The 18,357-nt window shown below is 41.0% G+C and overlaps 1 protein-coding gene across 2 annotated transcripts in view; it reads right to left on the bottom strand.

Annotated features, from left to right (window-relative positions):
• Positions 1–55: 55 nt before the first annotated feature.
• The window catches only part of plppr2b (phospholipid phosphatase related 2b), a 48,454-nt gene continuing 30,152 nt past the window's right edge, over positions 56–18,357 (bottom strand). Inside the window, exons 4-8 of one of the 2 annotated variants that reach the window (XM_080462773.1) lie at positions 6,827–6,947; positions 6,167–6,417; positions 4,368–4,544; positions 2,299–2,429; positions 56–1,962 (exon numbers count right to left, since the gene is read on the bottom strand). In XM_080462773.1, coding sequence (XP_080318899.1) covers positions 1,854–1,962; positions 2,299–2,429; positions 4,368–4,544; positions 6,167–6,417; positions 6,827–6,947 — 789 coding nt within the window. In that variant the 3' untranslated portion in view covers positions 56–1,853. Of the gene's footprint in view, positions 1,963–2,282; positions 2,430–4,367; positions 4,545–6,166; positions 6,418–6,826; positions 6,948–18,357 lie in introns of both variants that reach the window. The other variant, XM_080462774.1, reaches the window with a different exon arrangement.

Raw genomic sequence — 18,357 nt, 5'->3', positions numbered from 1 at the left:
AGAAAACAAATGGAAGTGTTATAACCTGCACAAGGAATTCAAACAAACGACATCTGTGATAATTGCATTTTATTTTGGTAAATAAATACAAAACAGACATTTGAACATGAAAATAACATTATTTAGACAGTTATGGTGTTCTCTATGTCTTCAGTTGGTTAGAAAAAAATTCAGACTGAAAAGTTTCACTGTAGGTAATCTCGGAGCTGTAATGAGCACCTTCTGCTTTAACAGCCATTGTTAGGACGCCGAGGCAGGGGTCCTTTGAAGGCCCACAGTTAGACACAAGCACAAATGTATAATTATAGCAGCTACTTCTGACAGTTTAACTTAAGAAAACAGATTGCCAAATTAACAGTTATGCTGCCATACAATGTGCTCATTATAAACACACACACAAATTCTCAATAATCACACACACGCACACACAGACACACACACACGCTTAATAAAACCAGAATATCTCCTTTATACGACCCATTGCGTACTGTAGTATACCCCCGCCTGCAGAGTCCTTTTGAACTGAGCAGAATCAAGCAAATTAGGAGCCAAACACATCGTTTTGTATGCTGTTAGATTTCACACACTTCTCCACTGCGCTACATTCCTGCTTTACTCCAGGCAACTACTCTCCTTCCTACAAGACAGCTTCAAGTCACGCACTTTGAACATAATGTTAAATTGATATATATTGTATAAAGAAACCTATATAACTGTACAAAACTATACAAAACTCACAAGTCATTCCACTTTTACACACTGGTCTGTGCCCGTTACTTGTATAGAGTCCGTGGAAGTGATGAAGAAGTGTTTAAAAACTGCAGACAAACTCGGGACAGTACAGACGCTTTAAACAGAAGAAGACGGAGGCTTTACTCACTCTTAGAACATAAGTGGACAAGATTCACCAAGTGAGATAATTGTAAAAACATCCTATCAGTGTACTGACTTTAGATGAACGACCAATGAAGAAAAAAATGACGCCTGAAAGTAGCGAAGGACTTTTTTTCTGCCAAAAGATTTGCGTGGACTGTGAACATACAGACACTGATATCACACACACCTGAATAGTAAGTATTGAAGATATTTAAAAAGTTGTTGCGATCCGATTTAGTTCAGTAATGAATTAAACGATGCCCCAAAACAAATGTGGTTTCACAAGCACAGCTTTAGTTTGTGTAAATCTCTCGTCTATCGTTTCACGCGGTATAAAACAAAGCAAAATAAAGAAAAAAAAGAACACAGTTTACTGAACGCTGAATTGGCTCATCTGTGCTGTAATTGACCAAAGTGCTTTTGCCCTTCACAGCATCTTTTCTTAGTTTTGATAACAGAAAAAAAAATAAAATATCTGTAATACTAAACAGTACCTGCACACTGATTACATAAAGATCTTTGTTGTCATTCTTGTCCTTTTTCTCATTTTCATTTAATTGTCCTGAGTGTGACAAAATGATGTTGAGGACAGTCCACTTGTGAGCAGGATTCTCTTCAGTCCCCAAATCCTCAGCACTGCCGAGTGTGTCAGTAGAAGAATCAAGTCATCAACAGTCTCCAAGCAAACAGGACACAGTATTGCTTTAATATTTCTGGCTTTGGCGAGTCTCTAAGTGAGTCTTTTACACCCAAAAATAAAAAGGGACGCCATCTCAGAGGACCGGGACAGGCAGTCTCTGTCTCCTACTGATCCTGAGCCGATTACATGATTTAGTCACACTCTGCGTGTGCGAGCGTGTTGCTGGTTCGTCTTCAGTGATGAGAGGATGTTCAGACCTGGGTGGACTTGACTCGTCTGAGGGGCTGTCGTCCTTCGGGGTGGGCGGGGCAGGGCGGGGGGCATTCAGAGGGCAGGTCTAGACTGCGCTGGTGAGGCAACGCCTTGAGGGAAGGAGCACATCGGGAGGGGTGGGGGACGGGATTGGCTGATGGTCATGTGATCTCAGAATACGGTAACCCTGGAGCCTATGAGGAGGGACAAGGAGCAAGAAGGAAGTGAGAGTTTAGAACATTTAGAGGCACTTAGGAAGCTACAGAACTGAGCAGATAAACATTACTTTAGAGAATGTAAGATGTCGAGACAATAGAATAACACACACAGCTGATATAGCAACCAAAAGGAAGCATCAAGAACACAATCATAAGCAATACAACAGCTAAAAAGAACAATAAGGACAATAAAAGAACAACAGACGGCACATATTAGTATTTACCGACTGCATAAAAAAGTACATGTACACTTATTGCATTGTTGCCTCGTTGAATTTCTATCCCCCACCCCTTACCTGAATGCCACTTAACTTTTCGAGTGGACTCTCCACACGAGGCAGACTGAGGAGCGGTATCCCGATGGAGGGTTCTGGACGCTGCGGAGGCGGAGAAGATGGCGCCGCTATCTGCGTTTGCTTGAAATAGTTGATCACACATGACACCTGGAGGAAAAGCATGCAAGAGGGGGTAAAAGAGGGAGGCAAGGAGATTTGCTGCACTGCCCTCCAGAAATGGGGGAAGATTTTCCGGTGTGTGAAATGTATTGAGCGCGCACAGAAACAGATAGCAAAGTGGCAGAGGGAGACAGGGGAAGATAAGAATAAAGGGGGATAAAGAATGAATAATGGAAACAGGCACACAAAGAAGTCTATAGACTTGAGGACACACTTTGATCTTTAAAGTTAACACAGATCCGTGACATTTTTCAAGAGAATTGATTTAGGTCAATAGGCTTGAGACAAAACGACACTTTTTGATTGTACTATATTAAATATACAACTCAGTGCTTTAAAAAAAATATATATATTTATAGGTATGAATGTGTGTCAAGACTTAACCAACTGCTCATCATCCTACCATCCCTCCTGCACTCCTCTATTAATCCATCCGTCCACTTCTTTGAATCAAATACAAGTCTTTCAGCGACAAAAATCAGCAGGTAAAATTGAGTAAACTAGAAAATAAGTTGCAAAGCAAAGGCAGACCACTTTGGTGAGATGCTTTTACATGCTGTATATTTGTCGACATTTCTTTATAATAATCAGCCATATGCACACGTCCAAGGTAATGAGCTTGCTGCCACCACGGCAAACATTGTCGCTGAAGATCTTGGTTTCCGATTCTGCATGGATTTTGAAAGATTAATTCCCTATGAGGTCTGACGTTTCCTCTCACAGCTCAGAGATGCCCATTTTAGCTTATTTTTTAAATTCAAATTGGACTATATGAGTTAAAACAGCCTGCCCCAGCCCCTACAACCATAAGAGAGAAAGAACAGACTAAAAACATGACTTCAATTCACTTTTAGACTGCATTCAGTTCTAAATTTGTTCTTCTTGGTTTAATTAATTGTTGTTTCAAGCTTCTTTTCTTGTTAATATTAATTTATCAATCAATTTCTGAAAAACAAAACAAAACACATGTTCAATGTCATTCTTGACAAGTCATTTACAATAATGCGACATTTAACTCATGGGTGCCAGACTATTGATTCCAAAGCTTAACATGAACAAGTTAAGTTGTCTGAAGGAATAGAACTGTAATCTGAAATTCTATCTGTTACTGGCATCCTCTCCAGTCTCCTGTTGGCAAAGGCCTGCAGCTTCCTTGGCTGTGATTTCTGCAGCCTTCAGCATCAACATTAAAAAAAAAAGAAAAAGAAAAGAAAAACTTCTCCTTCTTTGCATTGTTTCTTTTGCTAATGTTATAACAATTGATTGTAGCTCGGTGGCGTCCAACACTGGGATGACCTCATCCCTGCATGTTTTAGCTGCATCATGCTTCAACACACCTTCAACACGCTCTATGTGCCTCATTGCGATCAGTTATATAGAAGAAGGGAGAAACATTAAAAAAAATACAGGGCAGGGGACTTCTAGCACCAGGATTCAACACCCCTGACTAGCCAGCTTTCACTGCTCCATCCCATAATTCATTGCTGAAATCTGATGTTCAGTTCTGGGTCTCAGTGTTGTGTTATGTCTGCACCCAGTGGACAAATTAGGAATTGCAATTAAAATATTTGGAATTTATAGGGATGGCAAGTCTCCCGGTGGAATCCGAGGTATCTGCTATACATCACTGCGTTCTAATGACAAATGAACAGTCAGTCAACATTTATTCAGTTTTTGGTCTCAGGGCTGCAGATTTTTGGGAAAACAATGGCACTGTGTCACTCTGAAAGCTTGTCTGGAGTTTACTCCGGTTGCTGCCTGCTCCTGTGTTGACCTCCGAGAGTGGTCAGAAAGAGAATCAAATAGTAAAACTGAGAGCATAAAGCTGAACATCCCAACAGAGATATTCAGATAAAAACTCATCCATGGCTTCTTCCAGCAACCGTGATCTAATTAGCCCTCTCCCCCTCTCTCCCTCCCCCTCACCAGGAAGGCAGCGATGGCTCCTCCCGTGATGAAGCCAGCCAGGACATCGTTCCAGTGGTTCCTGTGTTCTGTCACCCTCACTACTCCCACCAGCACAGCCAGAGACAGCAGCACCAGGCACAGGGTGGGCTTCGTCAGTCGAGTCCCTTTAGTTCGAAACACCAGGGTTACATACATCTAGAAAACAGAAATATAGTTAAGTGAGATGAAAAAAAGAAAAAAAAAAAAAAAAGACATGGTCATGGTCAATTGAAGGCGTTGAATGCACACGGCCTGACACCCAGCTGAGATAATGGAAACCATAATACAGTCTGACACGCTTAACAGTCTGAACAGCTTGATTAAACCACAAGAGGCCGCACTCTGCAGTGATTCTCAAGCAAGTGAGTGGTTTTACAAAAAAGGGAAAGCTCCATGATAGCACTAGGAAGACAACATGAGACGAATAAGCCATTGTAATTCAAAAGCGAACATCATGAGAGACATTTTCAAGTAGTACTTACAAATGTAAAACCATAAGCTATTGATTTACAGACCATATGTGCACACATTTTGCCCTGGAAGAATTATAATAGGTGCACAATATCTGTTCTAAGAATAGTAGATTATTCTTATCACTGTACACACACTATGTAAAAATATACTCAATCTACTTAAAATGTCAAATTCTGTACCGAGGAATATAAAAATGTGACATAACAAGCTATATATTTCATGATTATCAATATTGTGTGTTATTATTAATAGGTGATAAAAATGATATCTGCATACATAAACTATTGTGAGAAATATGTCCACTTTTTCAAATAATATCAGATTGTTCAAGTCACAGATTACATTCTTTACTGTATTGATACAGATTTTGTTCATTCAGTGTCTATTAGTGCGCCTCACAGTGAATTACTAGTTTGCCGTCTGGACTCACAGCAGAGATATCCCTAGTTAGGATCGGGGTTTAAGGGAATTTCTGTGTGGAGTTTACATGTTCCCTCTGAGTGAGTTTCCCCCCCCCAGAAATGGTACTTCGTGTTATGTCCATTGTACAAACGTCTAAACCCAGTGTGGCATTTCTCCTGAGTACATTTAAATCTATTTCATACGGCGTATGTTCAGAATACAGGCCAATCAGAGATCACCCAGCTGTGAGGTAAGTAGCAGCGGGTCCATTCATTTTGAATGAATCCAGGTTTATTTCTGGCCTCTTGTCATTTTCAAACAAGATCTTTCTTTATGGGTTAAGGAATTGCACCTGAGCGTGTTGTTGTGTTAATGAACACTGGAGCATTAAATAAGTGTAAGGAGGCTTGAAGCCAGAAAGACCTGTACACTATTTATATGCTCACTTTTTTATTAGCTTGAAGGGTACTTAACAACATAGTTTTAAATTTTAATTCACTTTTATGTTAGCAGGAAGTCTTAATGAGAGCACGATTTATTTTGCATCAGGGACTTGGCCACAGCAGCAGCCGTTGCCAAACCTGACGATAAAGTCAAACTTAGCACTGAACAAAACATAGCAATGCATTGTCTGACACATCAAGTCTCTAATAACAGTCATATTGCTCTTTAATCACATTACTGATGACACCCCGGTATACATTTATGGATGTTTGTGTTTCTAGCTGAAGATCTCTTTGCAAAGAAAAGCTGCTCTAAACCTTAGTGAGTGATACTCTATCCACCTATCTATTGATCTTGTGTGTTGATTCAAGGTTACGAAGCACTGCAGCGGATCCCTGCTGATTCTAGGTGACTTCCAGGTGCCAACAAAGAGGTGTCTCCAGGTTAAAGTTCCTTACTACTGTGTAGATGGCTGAATAAAAGCTGAGTGCTGCATCTTTAGAGGGGAAGGACTTGCGGGCGGACACCACCAGGTACGGGTTTCCTGTGCAGGCTCGCCGCTCCGTGATGTACTGCAGTGGAGACTGGCAGCCCAGAGCCGTGTAGTTGGGCTTGCAGGCGGTCAGGAAGTGAGGCGTCTGATTTCCTGTCACCACCTGACCGGCGTTGGCGAAGATCGTTGTGGTGAAGAGGCCGAAGGAGTAGACACCTGAGTGAAAAAAGACAGGCAGTGAACGAGAGTGTGTGTGTGTGTAAACTCAAAATAACACTTCTCAGAAAAAAAGCCCTTAAATGGGAATTAAAAAGTTACTGCTGCTCGTTATCCGTGTGGGAGTCAGAGGCCAGACAGACCAAGCCTTTGGTTCAATGCTTCGTAACTTCAGACCACCACAGACGTTGAAAAAGATTCCAAGAGCATCAACAGAACAGGACATGAAAAGAAGGGCAATGAAAATTGGTCCGCGGGAGACCAATGCTAAGGACGGGGGCTCTTCTTGTCTTGTCCTCATACTGTTTGACAGAGAAGTGCTGTAAGTCTTAATGAGCCTTGGTCCCAGAGTACAGAGGCTCTAATAGTCAAAGCTGAAGAACCTCTGATCTTTAGGACTATGACTGACCCAGAAAACGTACGATCCTACGGAGGAGAGGGTTGAAATAGCAGCAGTCGGCGGTCACTATGGTCTTCTCCTGAGCTCCCTCTGACTTCACAAAGAAACTGGTCACCTCCCCGATCAGAATCTAAGAGACAGAGAGAGAGAGAGAGAGAGAGAGAGAGAGAGAGTACAGAGAAACATTTTATTTTTCAGCCTGGAAGCTAACACTGTGTGGATCAGGACTGATCTGCTCCAATATGAATATTCTGTTGGTTAAATAGGCTATAATGCAAAATCATTTAAGACTTTGCATTGATTTACACTCTCCCTCCCCATTTGGCTGTTTTTATGCTCCTTTAGCATCGTGTAAATTAATAGCCTTAAAAGTGAACACTGCTTTTGCAAGACAACATCAATCAAACAGATCATACACTACTTCAGTAAAGTCGTTTAACATCAATGACTGAAGTTTTACTTCATCTTACACACCTCCCATAAAAAACCTTCATCATGTTTTCACTATAACGGCATTAAAACATTTATAACACTGATTTGAAAGACAAACTCCAGAGATGCCTGACAGGTCAAATCATAAGGGCCTTGATTGCTTTAAACGGGGGGATTAAACTGAGGAGACACCACGCTGTCCGTTTGATGACACTGTTATACACTGCATACTGAACTTGTCTGATCAGGTCACTTTTGCCGAAGGGAGCACGGACAGATGTGGGTTACATGCTCATACAATATGCATAGTTCAGAGCCAGTAGTGTGGGACGATGCTCGTTCACTGAAGCTCACGGCCCTCGTTGCGACAAATGAAAGTTTACACTGCCACTGATGTTATGGAAAGGCTCAGTACGAGTGGATGAACTATCAGCCTCTAGTGAACCGACAGCTGCAAACATAAACAACATGCAGGTCTTGTGTGTTCCTGAAAAAAGGATTTCTTAGTGTGCTGTTACCATTCTTGTTGTTCCGTCCTTCAGACTTGAGCATATTTTCATATCAGCGCTTACTTTAGAATCTACACACTAGAATGAGAAAATCTATTGGAAAGCAGCATGAAAATGTTTTGCAGTTCTAGCTGGCAGTGCATAAATGAATAAAAATCATCGAGCGCAAATTGATTTGGTTAGTTCTGGTGAGTATTTGTCAGCCATTTGCAAATATTTTGTTACAAGATCGCTTCCCTGAGCCCGAGGCGAAAACATATAAAGAATATTAAAACCATGGCATAAATAAATAGTTTGAAGACAGCTTTGCTTTGGATCACTTGTTCGACTTAATCAATGAGACATCAGACTTTAAGTCATCCATAGATACATTCATCTTCCCGACACACATCAGCCAGACTCGAGTCATTCTTAACAGACTCGCATCACCGTCAGGCGTCATTAGAAAGAGAAAACAGTGATACTGAATGTCTGTTCTGGGGTTCTTAGCTTTAAGATCAGTATTTGTACCCTGCATTTTCTTCTAATATGTATTTGTTTTCTCACCTGAAAAGCCAACTTCAGCTTGATTTCTTCATTATAATATCTACAGAATGTATTTGATATCTGTTTGAGCTCCAGCTGTAAATATGACACTTACAGCCTCAGATTGCAAACACAGTCGTGTGTGAGGCTTTTTTTTTTTTTTCAGCATTATTAGCTTATTTCTAAACAGCATGGACGAGACGGAAAAATGAAAATATGGATCAAACAAAAGAAAGAATAGTTTTTCAGCACATTCTCATACCAAACTCTGCTTTTGCAGTGTCAATATCAGATGTGTGTCTTCAAAGCAGCTTTTGTTTTGCTTGGTATCAGAATGGAATCAACAGAAAGTCCAGGACATTTTGCTCAACGTTTTCACAATTTCGCCTCTGTCTTTGATTTTTTTTTTTCTTCTTTCATATCTTTCCCAGCAGACCTCATTCTTTCAACACCACCTGCTGAGCGGTTGGCAGCCGCCATATGTTGACAAAAAAACACACCCTAAAGTAGACTTTCATTAAGGCTGTCAAAGGACTGTTTGTGGATAGGCAACAAGTGATTTTAGTAAACACACATAACAAACAGAGGAGCAACAGGTGACAGAACATATAAAACCCCAAAGACAAAGATGGAGGTTTGGTCATCCCCAGAGTCACTAAGTCATTTCATTTTAAACTTTTCATTGTGACTGTGTTGTCTATGAACAGAGGTGTTTGATAAGGAACCATTCAACTGTTGTCTGTTTAGGCAAGAGTAACAATAAACATGTCTCGTCATGACTGTCCATCGTCAGAGTGACAATGTGTTCTTAACTAAGTAAGAATAAATAGATAATAAATATAAACCCCAAATGACATCAAATGACTAATTAAAGTCAACTTGATGAATAGTTTGGAAATGCTGGTCTTTCAGCATCTTTCTCACAAAATGTGACTTTGTCTTGTTTGTTTCTGCAGGGGTCAGAGGATCAGCCATAAATCATCATCCTCGGAGCTGGTAGAGATTCAGTTTCTCCCAGCAGGAACGTTGGCAGAGTTGATGGGACACAGCTGGGTTTTGTGCGTCGTATTTTAGCTTCCATGCTGCTTCAGAACCTCATCAAACACTGATTATGATAAAAAAAAAAAAGTGACTGAATGCTCCACCAAAGACACATTAAATAAATAAAGTGTGAACAGGTTTCAAGTTTGAATGTATGATCATATTTGATTATTATAGTCTGAATTTTATGGTTGTAGGAATACTAAGATGAATTAGCTTCCAAATATGTATTATTATTGTTTGTGGGACTCTTTGCCACTGTGTATACAGATTTAGTAACTCAGTACATAAATAATAATTGATTCTAGCGGTGCGTATTCCAGTGTCTCATCGCCAGGTAGTGATGCCTGCTCTTCTGATTCCATCATGCCGATTTCCTCCAGGCACCGACTTGACATGCTCCACTGTGATAGTGTACAGATGGCAGATTTCCTCCTGCCATGATGGTTTCATGACAAAGACTCATGTTCATTCATGTTGTCCTGTGATGTCTCCTAGAGGCATCGGAAAGACACTTACAATATCACCCAGAGAGCACAATCTTCCTGTAACTCCACAGACATGCCACCCTGATGCAGGCGAGCGATGGCGTGTGCACTATTATTAGTCAAGAGAGAAAATGCAGATTTCATTGTGCTACAATTAGGTAAAAAGCCTTTGCACATGTGACCTCATGACTCCTCCTGAGAAAGCACCACAACATAACGTGGCTTTAAATGCATGCTGACATGACCTTTAACGTTTCCAGACAGGCTTTTGCAGTGGTTTGAGCTGTAGCAAATGATTCTTTGAGCCGAATCTTGGGGGTGGTATAAAACTATCAGAGGATCTGACAGGTCTGACAGGAGGTGATTATCTGCTCAGGGTGCGTGACCAAGAAACGATTCAAACCATCCCCAGAAAACAGTGTTTCTACAACAGAGTATTATGTAGACCAGCCCTGACATAAGGTCAATGCTCTCTCTCATCCTGGCTCATGTTAAAGCTCTCCAGATGTATCCCTGGGAGTGATGACTGGTACTGTGAAGTGAGTGTGGTGAGAATAATGAGATGAGCAGTGGAAACGACAGCATTCACCGATGATAGATACAGTAGCTGGCAGCCAAAAAGGCGGAGGACTTGTGAACTGAGTTGTTGACAAGTAATCATGGTGAAACATTACAGATGAAAGACAAGACATGGCGACTGCAAACCGACTCGTTTAAAGCTTAAACAAGTATTTCAGTAGTGTGCAACAACAAAAGAAGGGATCTGAACACATAGCTGAACAATGGAAGACCTCTGAAGTCGATGCTAACATAATTTCCACAAGAGGCAGCAGGACGTGTAACCAGCATGACACAGAACTATTAAACCAACCACCGCAGGCACTCACTGCCAGCAACACATGCTAATAGATACACTGTGGCCAAAACAGAGCCAGGGAAAATCTAATTGTCTGGATGGCACCGACATCCTTAAGGCAAAAAAAAAAAAAAAGGCATTTGGATAATTCTGCAGCATCCAGATTATTTCAAAAACCCAACATTAATTTCATATTTACTTTTTTCTGGTGAAATGCGTATTACAAGCAGCATTTCACATAATCATGCTTCATGCCGCTGTGATTTCAAGACTATTTTCATACATTCATAAACACACATCTTCCATCTTGGCTTTTATTCAAATTAGGGATTGCAGGGAGCTTGACCCGATCCGAGAGTGGGTGAAAGGCAGGATGCAACCTAGACAGGAAGCCAGTCCGTCACAAGGCAAACACAGACAGACAAAGACAAAGACATGCATGCACACATTTCTAGTTTGAAAAACAGAGTAATAAAATTAACCTAACAAACAGGTGGGAGGAAGCAAAAGGACCTTGAGAAAACGTGCTTACCCACAAAGAGACCATACAGCAAAACACACCAAAAAATCAAACTGGGAATATTGTCATTCTGGGACAAGCTTGACAAAAAGAACTGCTGTGGTTTATTTTACGTTTCCTCAATTCTAACAGTGTCTATAGACAATTTTAAAGTCCAGACAGCTTGTTCCGGCACATTTGACAACATAAACTCATCAGTATGATCCTTATGCCCTATCTCTGGTTTTTCAGGCTGCTCAGTGACAAAAACAATCTTCCAGGAAAGACTCAACTTCCAGAGTCTTCACATCATATCAACATTCAACAGCAGGGGGCCCATGTGTCTTGAAGGCAACATCAAACCATAAGAATTAAATTGAGAGCGACTGAAGGGCATGTGGGGAGAGAAAGTGACAGACGTTTGTGATGTGAAAATCATCTTGTTTATAATATAGAGGCTCCTGGTGTAGAGGAAGACTTGTTGAAACATTGAGGGTTTAAATTTAGATGAAATATTAATTTCGGGTGCGAGAGCACACAGACAACAGAATGGTCTCGTCTGCCATGCTCTCTCATTGTGATGGAGAATATAATCTGCATTCCCGTAAGGAGCGCGCACTGCCCATGTCCACTCCTTTATCCTTTGCTCAATTACTTTTTTTCTCAGCTACTCCCAGGCTAACTGTCTTCACATCAACATTTAATAGTGATGAGCTCTCACTCAATTGTTACATGCTCCATTACTCCCACAGCAGGCATTCGGCACTAATCCGTTTTCATATTGACCTTGTTAAAAAGTTACCTCGACAACTGCCTCTGTAACAGAAACAAACGAAGCGAGCCTGTTTCTCTTGCCAGCAACTTCGAATTCAGAAGTCTCAGCGTGGCGATCAATACTCACACGAAAAGCATAAAATTACACCTAATCTCTTTTCTACCTTTTACTAAAAGGCTTGCACATTTGTCTGAGCTGGCATTATTGCAGCTTGGTGGTTCATTTCACCTGTGTTCCTTAACTGGTGCCGATAATCTACGAGACGGACGATCTTGAATTGTGTACTTTATGCACACTTCTGCACAATTTTAATAAAGTTTAAGAGTTGTTGAATATTATTCATGCCGGCTGTTCTGAACACTAGAAAGCACTTATGGCTGTGTTAGGCTTTTCCAGCAATGGGAAGCTGCTTAATGCAGTCAGGTTCAGACATATCTTCCATCAGAAGCACAGGAGGAACATATTAAAACGTGCTCCACTCTACGTGTTTAAAACTGAAACCGAAGATTAAGTGCACTAATATACTCACGTCTACCAAGCGACTCCTTGGTTTGGCATTAAAGTATCTCTCAGCTCACTATTTCAGTTTTAGGAATGTGTCAACTTATAACGTTAACTCTCAGGTTAACTTATGTTTCTAAGCCTGTTTCCAGTAGCGCTGTACAATATATTGCAATATGACAGTCATTGCAAGATGACATGTTTCCATGCACTTTGTAGTCATGTTGAACATGTCAACATATTTGGCCAATCAGATTGAGCCCTACTATTACCACCGGTGTTCATTAACGCAGATTTATATCTGTGAATTACAATGACTTTTTAAAGGGTAGATGTGTTGATAACTCTTTAAAACAGAAATACGGAGTGACTCACAATAAAAAAAAATACCCAGATTGATCCTAATAATCAGGAAATAAAATCCATCCATTCATTATTTTATACATTTTAACCCAACTTAATGTGCGGGCCTGGAGCTAATAACTCCAAATAACTATGAGAGAAAGAGGTCGCTGATATACAACAGGGAAAACACTCACATTCACTCCCGACACTCAATTTGCAGTCACCAGACTGTGGGACCAAACAAAAGAACCTGGATAAAACCCACACAGGCATAGGAAGCCACAAGCCCAGACTTGAACTGAGGATGAGAAAAATCTAATAAAAACCATGACAAATGGATCAATTAAAGTCAGCGTTCACATTTTGATAAGTGTTGTTCAGAACGCTTTTCCAGAAGTGAATCAAAAAAAGTGGTCACTGGTAAAGGTCATGAATCCATGAAAACAGGCAAACCTATGGGAAAATGGGCAACAGCAACTGTTTCCTGTTTTGTTTTGATTTTACTTTAATGAAACTACAGTACGGATTGTAATTTCAGGTTTTGCAGCTTCTTTGGAACTCTCTCACTCTAACTGGAAATCACACAGACATCAAAATAAAGTCTGACTGGTTGTATGACAAGCTTAGGTGCAGGGAAATATAGATAACATGCTGGAAAGTTATCAACAAGCATTGATTAACCAGTCAAAGAAATGTGGAAAAATGGCGAAATGAAGAAAAGGCGTCGACGTATTTGCATCTCAATGTTTTCTGTTCCTTTTCGGCCACGGCAGCATAAAGCACAATCCCGTCAGACTCTGGAACACAAATCGGACAATTGCCCGAGGTCGCTCAGTGTTTATCTTAACATGCATCAGTAAATGCGCTGTGAAATGTCACAAAGCGGAGCTCATGTGTTGCGAGGATCATCTAAATGTGAGGTTTTAGTGCAGTCGATGGCCGAAGCACTGGCTCATCAAATCAGAGCATAAAATCAGAGCTGACATCAATCAGTAACGTGGCCCTCGGTTTGTTTATTCTCAATCCAAACACGACTTCGTGTCAGCAGAAATCTTGTCAAACTGCAGGCGCATATCGCAGAAGATGGCATTCGATGTATGCAATAAAGGGACCGCAATCTCTTTTTTAATCACCGTTTACAACAAATACTTATAGAACAAGCACAAAGAGACAAACAAGCAAACACAAGGAAGACAAATTACTCAAATTTATTATCACCAAACAATATAACGAGAGATGGAGAATTGAAAAACGAATGTGTAATGTGTGTGATATTGGATGCTGGTGCAACATGAGGAAAAAACAATTAAGACCCGATGAGTCTGAGCAACAAGAACTGGAAAGAAAAGTCCAGATTTTAGAAAGAGGATGAGCTGAAACTGCATTCAAATGTTGCCAAGAGTCTCCAGTGGAGACGAGGATGGCGGGGTAATTTGAAGGTATTTTTGAGGTTCAGTGCTTTTCTGAAGTTTAGAGTAATGCAGGTGGGGACTGTCACCGCGTCACACAACAAAAGATCCCCTGCAGTCCGTGCCCGCGGTGTCTGCAGCCTGGACTTCATCAGACCAGCTCATTGAGGACTGCTCGCTTCAGGGGAGTCCATCAGAATAAAAAAAAAATTGAGATTCTTGAAGTCACAGTGGTCAAACAAGAATTCAGTTTCTGAATGGATAGATGTGTTGTAGGTTGCAATATTTGTTTTTTGGTTTTTTTTGGAAACAAAATATATGACATGTGTATATTTCTCTTGAGTAAATGATTACATTTTGATTAACAATAACCTGGATCACACAGTCGTTTAGTGGTGAACACGCATGTCTCACAGTGAAACAAATAGTCAAAGAGGTGTCTCTGTGTGAGGTTTGCATTCTCTCCCTATTTTCTCCGGAGACTCCAGTTTTCTCCCACATTTCATTAACATGTCAGAGGTTGATTTTGTGACTCAAAGTTGTCCGTAGGCGGTAATAAGGTGTGTGTTTACTATTCAGGTCAGAATAAGTTTTCACCCATATTGGTTAGTATAGTAAGTATAAATGGAAGATTGACATTTGTATAACAGACAATACAGCTGAACTAGATTTTACTGAGTTCATTTGAAGCAAACACTGATGTTCAGTACTCTGATTCCTTTGAAAAAAACAAACTCATTTCAAACATTTGTAATTACTGACGAGCGCATGAATTGAATGAAAAATTTACATGATCAACAGGGGGCGGAGCCGAGCCCAGCTGATATGAGGCAAAGGAAAGGAAAGAATCTATACCAGTGTCCAGTCCATCAATGGACATGCACATACACCTACCAACAAGTGAAAACCACCAGTGATCAAACCTGAAACTTGTCTTCGATCTGTATATGGAAGCGAACGGAAAAAACTAACATGCACAGGAAGAACATATAAACTCCAAACAGAAAGTATGTACCTGAAATCTAACCTTGATATGAGGCAAAAACATAAACTCCCACTGAAAAGTTCCTGTTGACAAATTCTGGTTGATTCTATTTTGTCTGAAAAACAACTTTTCAGTTGACACAAGCAGAAAACCTATATTCAGCACTGTACAGTGGTTTACTGTACATTGGTAACCACAAAAGATGTCCAAATGAAGTATTTTTTTCTCAGCAAGGCTCACTGTCCTCTCTGAACCTGCAGGAGAAATAAGCGTTGTTGGGGCTATAAAGATTTAACATATAAAACCTGTGACTGGCCACTGCCTATGTCACTCAAAACTAAGTCAACCAATGATCAGATATGATTAAAGACAATGCCGATGGTTCTCAGTGAAGCTTCAAAGTGAGAATATTTGACGCTTCAAACCACATATAAAATTATTTCAAAAATTTCAATGAACACTATGGAGCCCGATTAAGGAATATATGGAATGAATGGAAACATGCAAGCTGAGGTCCTGTAACAGTATAAAGGTAATTTTAGTGCACGACACGTGTATGAGTCCTGCCAGTGGGGCAAACCTTCAAATTTTAATGCCAAAACTTTTAGTGGATGGTACAGGTTATGCTTGAGTGAAAATCTGCTCCAGCATGGTGAGAATCCGACTTGGCAGCCAATTAGTTTGAGCAGATGTTGACTGTTTTCTGGAGGCACTTGCCGGGCATTTTTTAGGCCACGCTTATATTTGTTATGTCCTGAGATGGTCTGAGGGATGAGGAGAGATCCAACATGGGGAAAGGCAACAGAGTGATTAAGAAACAGACATCTGCATGTAAATACCTGAAGAGGGAGAAAGCAATAGTGCGAGAAAATGATAACACAGACATGTGATGGTGAGCAAGAAGTGTAACCAGAAACTTTCAAAGATGACAGTGAAAACAAGAGACAGACAAATACTCTCCTCTCTTGCATCAGAGAGCAAATTGTATTGTCTACTTTGATGATAAAGTAGGAAGATCAGTTTGTGCACAAACGTTATAAGTGTGTCTGCGTGTGGAAGTAGCAAGACTTCCAGTCAGTATGAGAGCAGTTCTCAAGTCTTTAAAACTGCAACTTCTCCACTCTGACAACTCGAAAGATGAGCTAAACATCTGAAGAAACAGAGGAGGTGCAGAAAGGAGAGCATCGATGTGATGGGAAACACTCCAGAGGTTTAGTTTTTTCCTAATTGGCCGTCTTTGATTTTTCCACCTATTGTAACGCGATGACAGCTCATTGTTTTTTGTCTTTGTGAACATGACTCCGCACGCTGTGTGCGCGAGAGGCAGGGCGCAGCTTTGCTTTATAAAACACAAGAACCAGAGTCACACAGCGGAAAATGTGCTGATAAACGGGGATGAAAAGGTGATCATCATAATCAGTCTGTCAGAAAAAGGCAGCCGGATGAACAACTCCCTCTCTGAGAAGTGTGAAGTGAGACAATGGAGCAGTCAACAGACATCTAATGATGAGCTCCAGCTGCAGAAAGGACTGTGAACCGGTGAAGCCTTTTTCTTATTTATTTATACAATGGATGGATCCGAGAAACTCAGTGAAACCATCAAGTGGCTTCAGAAAAGAGACACTCACATATGTGAGGGAGACGCAGAAAACGTAGAGAGACAGAGATGGTTTTTGCTGTGTCCTAAAGCTACATATACATACACGCTTTTCGGCGAGCAAGACTGACAATCAGGAAGAAGTGATGCAGTACTTAATCGTGGCTTTACGTCACAACATATAAAAAGCAAGATGAGCTTAAAGGGGAACGCAGAAATGTACTCTTCTTGTGTGTCTCTTTTTCCCCACTCATTGGGGCAAATTGTGACAATACAGTAAATTTAGCCACACATTGACACCATGAAATGCTCACTGAGTGGCCCAAGCTTTGGGGGGGGTACTTAATTTTATAATCTGTGTGTTCGAGGTCTGCATCTACCCTGCGTGTTTTTGTCGGAGACGTTCACGTCGATCCTCTCTCTAAAAATAGTGTGACGCTGGGAGCGGCTCTTCACTTTAGTCATTGTGGAAAGAAGAACAAAAAAAAAATCTTGGTCGGGATTACACTGAGTCTACATAAAGCCTCTGCAAATATCACATGACATCTGTTGACATTGCAAGCTCAGTGTTCTACTTTAAACACAAGCGTCCACACGCAGTCAGCCCTCTCATACACTAGCGGTGGTAACCATGACGATTCAGCTGCTTCAGCTTCATCAGCACCCACACTCTCTCCATCCATTTCCTTCTCTCCGTCTCACTCTGCTTGTATTCAGTGTTTAGCAGGGCAGCTTTACCAGGCCTTTCTGGAGGACAAAATAAGCGAGCAGGAACATCTCCTTATTTTTTTTTTCCGTTTTGAATACAAATATAAACGGCCCCCCTTTTGCCTCCTTCCTACGATCTCGAGTCCCTCCTCACAGTTCAAATCCTGTTTACCTCAGTAAGGTTTTCACTGCAGTCCGAGGTATGACCCGGATATTCTGATTTCCTTATTTTCCCTTCTTGTCTCTTCACATTTGCCTTGTTTCCTTGAGGCTCTTCTTCTTTATTTTCACCCAGCCCACATTCTGTCTGTTTGTCCCCATTTCTATTGCTTCGGATTCTTTTGTCCTTATAATTCGCTTCTTTCTCCATCTGCTTCATCTTAAGACGAAACAGGAGGGACCCTCCATGGATGAGTGTGGGAAGGGGCCTCGCAGCTAATCTGCCAGGGTGTGAGTGCATTGTAGGATTAGGGTTCTCATCTGTGGGTTAGAGCATGACTTTACAGGCTATCACAGTGGGAGCAGATAGCTGGTCAGGCGTATCAGCACGGGGCTACATGCTCAGCTGTCTTCATCTCTCGATCCTCTACCCAGGGTGATTGGCAGTGACGGGATAAATCTGTGATTATCCCTTATTATCCCTGCCCTTTTTTTGCCGCTTCGTCTCATGAGCATGTTTGCTGACGCACTGATTCGTCTCTCTGCTCTCCTCGCTCTCCTCACTTATGGACACACAAAGAAAAGGACATACATGTGGATGTTTGTAGCATTGGGTGTGAACTTTGAAGAAGTAAAACCTCCAAATGAAATATTTTGTCATGATTTGAATAAGATCATATTCATTAGTTATATAACTTCCTACTGATCTGA

The sequence above is a fragment of the Lipophrys pholis genome, assembly GCF_963383615.2.
Source record: "Lipophrys pholis genome assembly, chromosome: 5".
Lineage (NCBI taxonomy): Eukaryota > Metazoa > Chordata > Actinopteri > Blenniiformes > Blenniidae > Lipophrys > Lipophrys pholis.
Note: the sequence above shows the minus strand (reverse complement) of the source record. Positions and strands in the feature narration are given on the sequence as shown.